At 50.4% G+C, this 10843-nt stretch overlaps 1 protein-coding gene across 1 annotated transcript in view; it reads left to right on the forward strand.

The window, feature by feature from the left end:
• Positions 1-3558: 3558 nt before the first annotated feature.
• The window catches only part of BCL2L1 (BCL2-like 1), a 66200-nt gene continuing 58915 nt past the window's right edge, over positions 3559-10843 (forward strand). The window contains exons 1-2 of the mRNA XM_011960103.1: positions 3559-3966; positions 4247-4922. Coding sequence (XP_011815493.1) covers positions 4359-4922 — 564 coding nt within the window. The 5' untranslated portion in view covers positions 3559-3966; positions 4247-4358. The remainder of the gene's footprint in view (positions 3967-4246; positions 4923-10843) is intronic.

Consider the following 10843-nt stretch of genomic DNA (forward strand, 5'->3'; position numbering starts at 1 on the left):
TGGGCGACAGAGTGAGACTCCGTCTCAAAAAAATAAATAAAATAATAGCTGGGTGTGGCGGCTCATGCCTGTAATTCCAGCACTTTGAAAGGCCGAGGCGGGCAGATCACAAAGTCAGGAGTTTGAGACCAGCCTGACCAACATGGTGAAGCAGGAGAATCACTTGAACCCGGGAGGCAGAGGTTGCAGTAAGCTGAGATTGTGCCACTGCACTCCAGCCTGGGCAACAGAGCAAGACTCTGTCTCAAAAAAAAGAAAAAGAGAAAAGAAAAAAAATACAAATTTATGCGCAAACAATACAGAGAAGTATAAAAAAGAAAACTTACTTTCTTTAGATTTAAATGTAACTTATTTTCTTTAAATTAGAATCCAGTCAAAGATCATTTGAGAGCCATTTTCAAGACTTGCAAAATTCCTTTTCCAAAATACTGTATCCATCTTTCCAAAATATAAATTTCTTCATGTTCTTTCTGGTTTAAAAAAGCTTTGCTGGTTCTTCTGGTGCTATTTGATGTGCTGCTCGCATGGATACACATTTATATTCCATCTCCTCTCTACCACTCCCCTCAGTCGTCCCAATTTATTTCCAGGACACCATGGGCTCTCACGCTGGGTTGCCAGGCCTTCGCTCAAGCAATATCTTCTGCTTAAAATGCTTCTACATCCTTCCTCTCCCAAGCAAAATTCGATTCTTCTTTTCAGAGCCAGTTCAGTAAAGCCCCTATCTGTGGACAGAGTTTATCTGCCCTCTGCTAGGCTCCCAAAGCACACTGAGGCTTCCATAATGATACTTTTCATATTGAAATAATTGTGACACCATAGGTCCAAAAATGTAAATCAGACCAGGTGCGGTGGCTCACACCTGTAATCCCAGCACTTTGGGAGGCCGAGGTGGGTGGATCACGAGGTCAGGAGTTCGAGACCAGCCTGACCAACTGGTGAAACCCTGTCTCTACTAAAAATACAAAAATTAGCCAGGTGTGGTGGCGGGTGCCTGTAATCCCAGCTACTCAGGAGGCTGAGGCAGGAGAATCACTTGAACCCCAGAGGCAGAGGCTGCAGTGAGCTGAGATTGCACCACTGCACTCCAGCTTGGGCGACAGAGCAAGACTCTGTCTCAAAAAAAAAAAAAAAAAAGTAAATCAGGGCTAGGTGTGGCTAATGCCTGTAATCCCAGCACTTTGGGAGGCTGACACAGACAGATCACTTGGGCCCAGGGGTTTGAGACCAACCTGGGCAACACGGGGAAACTCCATTCTCTACAGAAAATACAAAAATTAGCTAGGCGTGGAAGTGCGAGCCTGTATTCACAGCTACTGGGGAGGCTGAGGTGGGAGGATTACCTGGGATGGGGAGGTCAAGGCTGCTGTGAGCTGAGATCACACCATTGCACTGCAGGCTGAGTGACAGACAGACCCTGTCTCAAAAAAACAAAAAAAAGGCCAGGCAGGGTGGCTCAGGCCTGTAATCCCAGCACTTTGGGAGGCTGAGGCAGGCGGATCGCCTGAGGTCAGCAGTTTGAGACCAGCCTGGCCAAAATGGTGAAACCCTGTCTCTACTAAAAATACAAAAATTAGCCGGGCGTGGTGGTGTGCACCTGTAGTCCCAGATACTAGGGAGGCTGAGGCAGGACAATCACTTGAACCTGGGGGGCAGAGTTTACAGTCAGCCAAGATAGCACCACTGCACTCCGCCTGGGCAACAGAGCAAGACTCTGTCTCAAACAAACAACAACAAAAAAAAAAAATGAGGAAAAACTTCAATAGAAAGACCACCTGAAAAGGGGGTAAACAATATGAAGAGAATTCACCAATGCAAGATCCATCCTCCAAAGAAAGACTAAAAAATATGACAAATTGCTCAACTTCATTCATAATAAAAAAAGAAATATGAAAGTGCCTTCGGTTTTTACCCATCTAATTGGCAAAGATAAAACATTTGATAACACACCGTGTGGTTCAGGATGTAAGGAAATTGGCCGGGCGCGGTGGCTCACGCCTGTGATTCTCCTGTAAACGATTCTCCTGCCTCAGCCTCCCGAGTAGCTGGGATTACAAGCATGCGCCACCAGGCCCAGCTAATTTTTTGTATTTTTAGTAGAGAGGGGGTTTCACCATGTTGGCCAGGCTGGTCTTGAATTCCTGACCTCAGGTGATCCGCCTGCCTGGGCCTCCCAAAGTGCTGGGATTACAGGTGTGAGTCACCACGCCTGGCCTGTCCTATGGACTTTACAATTAATAACTTTTGAAATCATCACAATAGCTCAACGAGAGGGGTTGGTACTATTACCCATTTTACAATTGAGGACATTGAAGCACAGAGCAGTTGAGAAACTTGCCTAACTGGCAGAGTTAGAATCCAGACAAAGTGCTTAACCACAAGGCGATGCTTCTTCTATATATAAACTGACGGGCAGATGAAATAGGCTGACTGACTAATGATTGACTGACTGACTGACTGAATGAATGAATGAATGAATACATGGAAATGTGATTATAAATGTTGATTTTTTGCGCCTTCCGATTCCCCGGATCTACCGCGAGGGGGCGATCTCTCCCCGGTCCTGATGCCAGTCACTCAAGGCGCGCACTCCCTTTGCGTCTCGGGCTCGCGCGCGTTGCCGCAGCACCGGAAGTGACTGAGCTTGCAAGTTCCCCCGTCTCTTCAGGGGAAACTGAGGCCGGCTTGTTCGGGAGACGGCGCGAGCAGTCAGCCAGGTAGGCCGGCAGCCAGGTAGGCCGGCCCGGGTCCGCGGCGCGGAACTCGGCCGCGAAGAGCTCTTACGTCTGGAAGCTACCGGGCCGATGAAGGGGGATGTGGCCCCCCACGGCTCGCGGGGCTCACAGGTGAGAGCACCGCCTCCCCTGTGCCTGACAGCCGCTGCGCCCAATAGGAGCCTTCGCCGTCCTGCTTCCGTGCCGGCTAGGCTCGCTGATTGGCGGCGCTGGGGCGGACCGCCGGGGGCGAGGCCCCTCCTCCTAGAAAGGTCTAGGGGGCGCCCCCGGGGGAGGGCGGTTGCTTAGCAACGGGGCGGTGGCTCGGCGGGTACCCGGACTAGTGAGCGCGAGAAGCCGCTAGGCCGCAGCCGGCCCACCCTGGGCTCCGGAGAGGTGCAGCCCCCGGCCCCGGAGCCCTCCCGGGGGCGCCAGGAAGCCACTTTGGGCCTGTCCCCAGGAAAACGTGGTCTCAGCTGTGGGGCCGTCGAGCAGGCCTCGACCCCTTTTCCTGACCTGAGGAGAGGCCCAGCGCCTCACCCTCACCTAGTCTTTGTGCAGGGCGCCGGCGGCCATTGTGTCCGGGCGGGGAATGGAGGACCCGGCAATCCCGCACCGCCACGTTCAGGGCCTTTGGGGAATTCAAAGAAAACCAGCGGCATTTGTGGGGGGTCTCCGGCCTTCAACCTCCCAGACAGGCCTGGGGGTGGCCCTCCCAAAGTCAGATCGCAGATCCGAGGCAGTTTCCCCCTCCCTGCGTCCCTCACCGAAACCTTGAACCCCATTGAGAAGTCCCTTCAGGGTTTCGGACGCCTCCGCCTCACCCTGGGCTGGTACTTAAATAGAAAAAAGAAAGGAAAAAAAAAAAAACTAAATCCATACCAGCCACCTCCGGGAGAGTTCTCCTGGCTCCCAGTAGGAGGCGGAGAGCCAAGGGGCGTGCAAGAGCGAGGGGGCTGGGCTCCCGGGTGGCAGGAGGCCGCGGCTGCGGAGTGGCCGCCCTCGATCCGGGCGATGGAGGAGGAAGCAAGCGAGGGGGCTGGTTCCTGAGCTTCGCAATTCCTGTGTCGCCTTCTGGGCTCCCAGCCTGCCAGGTCGCATGATCCCTCCGGCCGGAGCTGGTTTTTTTGCCAGCCGCCGCGAGGCCGGCTGAGTTACCGGCATCCCCGCAGCCACCTCCTCTCCCGACCTGTGATACAAAAGATCTTCCGGGGGCTGCACCTGCCTGCCTTTGCCTAAGGCGGATTTGAATGTAGGTGGTGCGGGGGAGGGGGAGTGGGGGGGGACTGCCCAAGGGGTGACTTTCCGAGGAAGGCAATTCGGAGAAGAGGGGGGTAGAAAAGGCTGGTGGGAGATTGAGTCCTCTGGTGCTTTCGATTTGACTTCATTGAAGCATCTTGGAACCTAGACCCAGACCTTTGTAAGACCCACAAAGAAACCAGTTCTGGTACCTGGAGGGGGAATGGGATGTTTAGAGTAAGTGGCATGCATATTAATTTTTTTTTTTCCTAAAGCTCTTTCTCTCCCTTCAGAATCTTATCTTGGCTTTGGATCTTAGAAGAGAATCACTAACCAGAGACCAGACTCAGTGAGTGAGCAGGTGTTTTGGACAATGGACTGGTTGAGCCCATCCCTATTATAAAAATGTCTCAGAGCAACCGGGAGCTAGTGGTTGACTTTCTCTCCTACAAGCTTTCCCAGAAAGGATACAGCTGGAGTCAGTTTAGTGATGTGGAAGAGAACAGGACTGAGGCCCCAGAAGGGACTGAATCGGAGATGGAGACCCCCAGTGCCATCAATGGCAACCCATCCTGGCACCTGGTGGACAGCCCCGCGGTGAATGGAGCCACTGGCCACAGCAGCAGTTTGGATGCCCGGGAGGTGATCCCCATGGCAGCAGTAAAGCAAGCGCTGAGGGAGGCAGGCGACGAGTTTGAACTGCGGTACCGGCGGGCGTTCAGTGACCTGACATCCCAGCTCCACATCACCCCAGGGACAGCATATCAGAGCTTTGAACAGGTAGTGAATGAACTCTTCCGGGATGGGGTAAACTGGGGTCGCATTGTGGCCTTTTTCTCCTTCGGCGGGGCACTGTGCGTGGAAAGCGTAGACAAGGAGATGCAGGTATTGGTGAGTCGGATCGCAACTTGGATGGCCACTTATCTGAATGACCACCTAGAGCCTTGGATCCAGGAGAACGGCGGCTGGGTAAGAACCAAGCCCCTTGTGTGTCCCTTTTCTTCGGCCTCTGGTCAGAGATCCCCAACTGCCCTTCTTCTGTATCTCTTTCTGTTAGGTTGGGTGATTGTTGGAGACATTGATAGTTAAGGAAACTAGACCTCATTTCACGACAAGAGGTTAACTCCTTGGAAATACAAATGAGCCTGTGCTTCAGAGATCAGGCGTCTTTTACCCTGGTCACCCCGATGACTCCACTATTCCATACTTGTGTTCCAGTTTCTCAGCAAAGAAAACTATAGCCTATGTGTTCATTAAGTCCCAAACCTGTGAGGGTAGGAAGTTAGTTCGGTGTTTCCCTTACCGTATACAATGGTTCACACACAAAAGGGTGATGAGTATCAGTGACCCATAGACCTCTCCATCTGTTCCCCCCAAGGGATCTCAGTCCTATCCTGGGCTTCTCTTCTCCAAATCAAGTTCCCTTTATTTCAAAGTTTCCGTGTAAGGCACTCTTCTCTCAGACTAGGGCATGGCCACAGGCAGGAGTTCCCACTGGGTTGAATGGCTGAGAATTGTCAGATTTTGGGGCAGTGTAGGCTGTGCAGATTGTGTTTGCACTGCGCCCCGTAAGTTCATTTCCCCCAAAGTGTGCGACTTTCTGCATGGTTGCCTTGTTTGTGGAGCACTTGCTGTGTCACACATTAAGCCCGGGGACTTTGCACCTCGTTGCCTGGGGTCGGTTGGGGAGCTCCAGCTGCTCTGCCTGTTACTTTCCGGCCAGAGCCCTGGGGCCTCTTCACCAAGCACTGTTTGCTGGCAAAGCAAGAACCCAGTCTTTGGGGCTCTGTGGGACATTGAGATTTAGTAACAGACTTCAGATGCAGGTATAAGTCCCTGTCTTATAACTCTGTCATGTATCTAGCTCCGTCATATAACTAGCTGTGTGACTTTGGACAGGCTAGGTTACTTTCTCAAGGCTTAGTTTCTTCCACTAAAAAATGTGGCAAGCTCTCCTTGCCTTACAGAGTATTGTAAATCTTGGCAATAATGTGAGCACAGTGACCAACACCAGCAAATTCCTTTTCCAGGGAGGGAGAGTTCTCCTGCTCATCACTGAGCCAGGGTGAGGTGGTGGTGAAAGCTTCTTCACCAGTGGTCACTGTGGGCAAGTTTTGCTCTTCAGTGAACTCAGTCCTGTTTTCTTGCTTATTTCCCTACCTAGGGGAGGTGCAAGGTTTATGAGAGGTATTCTATCCCTTCAGAATATGCAGAAAAGCAACAAGCTGTGGAAAATAAGTCATCCATTGAAGGAGCTGAGGTGGAAGGGGACATGCACCATGGACTCAGGAATGTCAAGAATGCAACTGTCTATAGGCTGGGCCTAGGGCGTGGCGGGCACTTCACTTTACCACTGAGCAAGAGACCAGAATTTGCCCTGGAACCCCACCCCCTCATTTCCCATTTCTTTGCAACTTCAACTCTTCTGTGCCAGCTCTTCTAAAAGGCAAGGGGGTCAAGTCAATAGAGGTCAGATAACTGGGGTGGGGTCAGGGGAGGTAAAGGTGGTGGGTTCTCTTGAGCTAAGGCTGACTAGACTTGAAAGCCATTCTGTAAATGAACTCCCTGGGGGGATAAATGATTAAATAGTTCCTGTTGGTTTGTGCAGTGACCTCTCCTGTTCCTGCCTGCTTTGAATTCTCTTTTGGGGCAAATATTTGTTCAGTTGATTACAGGAGGGACAGGATTCCAGTACTGCAGACACACCCTCTGAGGCATCTCCAAGTGGGGATTGAGGCCATTTGCCCACTTTGCCTGACTATTGTCTTTGGCCAGTGGTCCTAATACCAGGTGGGTTGTTGCCAGCTATAAACAAAAGGCAGTCTGGGAGAGGTGCCTGGTCTGCTAGCCAGCCTCTGCAGAGGGCTACACCTACCAGAGAATTGCCAGCTGCCCAGTGGTGTATATGAAAGAGGTCTTAGGCACAGCAGTTCTGGGCAAGTTTATTAGATCTCCATTGGATTGAAATTCCATCTTCCATCTCTTTGCTTAAGAATTATCAGAGCCCGTTGGACAACATACCACATGTCACTTCCTCTTGGTGAACAGAGGGGGATGTGTGTGGAAGAGCTAGTTATGTCAGAACCATTTTTGAGCATGCATTCTCTCCCTGAGGCCAGGGAGTAAAGAACATTTGACTCAGGATCCTTTGAGCCTGGGTAGAAGGTACCTGCCTTCCTCTCAGGTACTGTCCTGTTCCAAGCTGCACCACCTGGCTACTGTGGTGGCATTGGGTAATTATCCTGGAGGCTGCAGCTGGGAGATCCTTGGGGGTAGGAGTTATGGGCTATTCTACTCAGGGCTGTGTTCTAAATTTAGCATCCCTACAGGAAAGGGGAAGGAAATTAGTCTTTATTGAGTACCTGTTAAGTACTAGGCACTGTGTTAGGTCCTCTACTTATGCAACCAGTATTTCTTGAGCATCTACTGTGAGGCTGGCAGTGTTCTAGGTGCCGGCCATAAGCCACACATGGTACCTTCCTTCATGGAAATGGCATGCTGTTTCATATATTCTACAGTAACGTTCCAAGGTAGGCGAGTTCATTCCCAGTGAAGCTCTTTGTGGCTAAGTGACTGACCCCAGGTATTCCTCAGCCAGTTAAGTGTCCGAATGAGAATTTACACCGAGGTTGGCATAACTCTAAAGCCTAAACACTTTTCATCCTATCAAGTTGTCCAGGGAGTAATAAAGTGACCCAGACAGGCTGACCCAGAAAGCCAGAGATGCTATTGGGCCAAGCAAACCATGCCTGTCAAGGTGCTCACTCTGGACTGATAACTGGCTTTGTTCAGGTAGTTATGGGAAGAATAGTTGGCAGGAGCAGGTTCCCAGAGCCGTGTTGGTAGCCTCAGATTCTGGCACTGCTAAAACTCAGACATGGCAGGTTTCAAGTGGGCATCAGGGTTTTGCCCAGAGTAAGCTGCTTATTAATTTTTTCATTGCTTTTTTTTTGAGATGGAGTCTTGCTCTGTCGCCAGGCTGGAGTGCAGTGGCGCCATCTTGGCCCACTGCAATCTCCGCCTCCCAGGTTCAAGCGATTCCCCTGTATCAGCCTCCCCAGTAGCTGGCACTACAGGCACGTGCCATCATGCCTGGCTTATTTTTTGTATTTTAGTAGAGATGGGGGTTTCACCATGTTGGCCAGGCTGGTCTCGAACTCCTGACCTCAGGTGATCTGCCTGCCTTGGCTTCTCAAAGTGCTGGGATTACAGGCTTGAGCCACCGTGCCAGGCCAATTTTTTCTTTTTCTTTTCTTTTTTCTTATTTTTTTGAGACAGAGTTTCACTCTTGTTGCCTAGGCTGGAGTGCAGTGGCGCGATCTCGGCTCACTGCAGCTTCTGCCTCCCCGATTCAAGCAATTCTCCTGCCTCAGCCTCCCGAGTAGCTGGGATTACAGGTGTGTGCCACCACATCTGACTAATTTTGTATTTTTAGTAGAGACGGGGGTTTCTCCATGTTGGTCAAGCTGGTCTCAAACTCCTGACCTCAGGTGATCCGCCTGCCTCAGCCTCCCAAAGTGCTGGGATTACAGGCATGAACCACCTTGCTTGGCCCCGGCCACTTTTTTCATTGTTAAAACCCTCTCAGGCCCTGCCAATAGATGACAGCGGTGTGTGTGGGGGGAGAAGGTGGCCTGCCCCAGGTATCTCTACTTAGTGGTGGAGTGATGCTTCAGGGACTGAAAGTATAGACCCTTAGCCAGATTATTGCCTGCCTGGAGTCACCTGATGAAATGCTGAACCTGTTCGGCTCTCTTGTCCATCTGTCTCCTCCGCCTGTAAAATGGAATAATGATAGCCAGCTTCCATAGCTTGACTCTAGTAAAGGATCTAGCACAAAAGCCCTTCCCCTGCCATAATTGTAGGGTGGAAACCCTTTAATGAATGGGCAGATTCCCTCAGAGAACTGACTCTTCCCCCTAGAGTTTCTCCTTAAGAAACAAAGTCCCTGTGATACTCACCTGGAATGTTGTATACATGACCTTCCCCAAAGGTTCACAAGTGTTTCTGGTGCTTCCCAATGGGAATGTGGGAAGGGACCCAGGTGGGCCTGGCTACTTTGGGATTGCTGTTTCTGAAGAAATCCTTTAGCCTGATAGAAACGTCATTGTTGGGAGCAATGAACAGTGTAGCGGGGCAGAAAACATAACTTGGTCTTTTTTAAGCTGTGTGGCTCAGTAGTCTGAGTTTCTGTAGATCTCTTACTGCCTAATCTGGCTTCTTCAGATGGATGTATGCTTAGTTGAAGCACCTCAGCCCTTTGCAGATAGTGGCAGTTCTGCGGTTTTCTTGGGGAAACCCCATTAGAAACCCCAAATGTGGAAATTTTTAGTAATCTCATTCGGGTCCCAAAATGAAGTAGAAGTGTCTCAGGGGCTCCCCCTTGAAACACCTACTTCTTCTGAGTGTACATTTGAGGTTGCTCTTAAAATTCTCTTACCATCACAGGGTTTTCCAGACTTCCTAGGAATAATTTCCCCAGTAGCCCCACAGAGCCCTTTAGCTTCTGTCGAAAATTACCCGGGTATTTTTTCAGGGGGCTCCAATGGAACCTGGAGAGTTTTCTTGACTTTTGTATGGGTGTTCCCTTTGTTTGGGCTGCACGAAGCAGCAGTTGTTATCTCTGTCCCTTCCCTCAGCAGATATCTGTCCTGTGAGGCCAGTGGGCTTGAGAGTCCTCCTCTGTGTCCGACCTCTCTGATTTTGCCAGTGCCCTCAACCTTCCATCGTGGGGCTTTCTTTAAGCAACTGTGGTTTTGCCTGAGTTTAATGTGGATAGACATAGGGGTAATTCCCAGTGTACTGCTTTTCTACAGAAGCATAATCTCCTACTGCCTTAATTAAGCAGGGGCCCTGTCCCCATCCCAACCTCCAACCTAATTCCACAGAGTCCTCCCTAAGGACTCCCTTTTTTTTCTTTAAAGGAGTCACTCTGCTCCTGGATCTTCTTCTGCTCCTCTATCCAGCAGTCTGTCTTCCTTGTTCCCAGTTGGCAGACCTGAGTCAGACAATCTCACTGGGTCTTTTTGTTTAGCCTGGGAAGAGAAGACCCAGGAGAATATGATCACCAGCTTCAGATATCTGAAGGAAGAAGGACTGAGTCTTTTTTATTTTTTTTTTGAGACGGAGTCTTGCTGTGTCGCCCAGGCTGGAGTTCAGTGGCGCAATCTCGGCTCACTGCAAGCTCCGCCTCCCGGGTTCATGCCATTCTCCTGCCTCAGCCTCCCAGGTAGCTGGGACTACAGGCGCCCACCACTGTGCCTGGCTAATTTTTTTTTTTTTTTTGTATTTTTTTTTTAGTAGAGGCAGGGTTTCACTGTGTTAGTCAGGATGGTGTGTATCTCCTGACCTCCTGATCCGCCCGCCTTGGCCTCCCAAATTGCTGGAATTACAGGCGTGAACCACCGTACCCAGCCCCAGGACTGAGTCCTTTTTTTGTTGGTGTGGTACCTGGCAAAACTTGGATAAATGAAAAGAAGTTAACAGTTGGTAGAGCTTAAATTATGTGCAGAGAAGACATTTCTAACAGATTTACTCTCTCCTATATTTAGGAGCTCCTCAGGGTGGAGGCCACATCTTGGCCATGCTTGTTTCCTCAGCTCTGAGCAGAGGCCTTGGGCATAGCAGATACCGAATGAAAGAGAAACTCAGTAAATTTCTGAAAAAAACAGACCGTTATCAAGCCAGAGTAACAATCATGGGAGTGGCTATTTACCTAATAATTCATTCATTGAGTCAAACAATGTTTACTGACTCCTACTGTGTACCAGGCAGTCTTAAGATACTGGGAGTATGAGGCCGGGCGCGGCGGCTCAACCCTGTAATCCCAGCACTTTGGGAGGCCGAGACGAGCGGATCACGAGGTCAGGAGATCGAGACCATCCTGGCTA

Source organism: Colobus angolensis, unplaced genomic scaffold, assembly GCF_000951035.1.
Source record: "Colobus angolensis palliatus isolate OR3802 unplaced genomic scaffold, Cang.pa_1.0 Scaffold114, whole genome shotgun sequence".
NCBI classification, from domain to species: Eukaryota; Metazoa; Chordata; class Mammalia; order Primates; family Cercopithecidae; genus Colobus; species Colobus angolensis.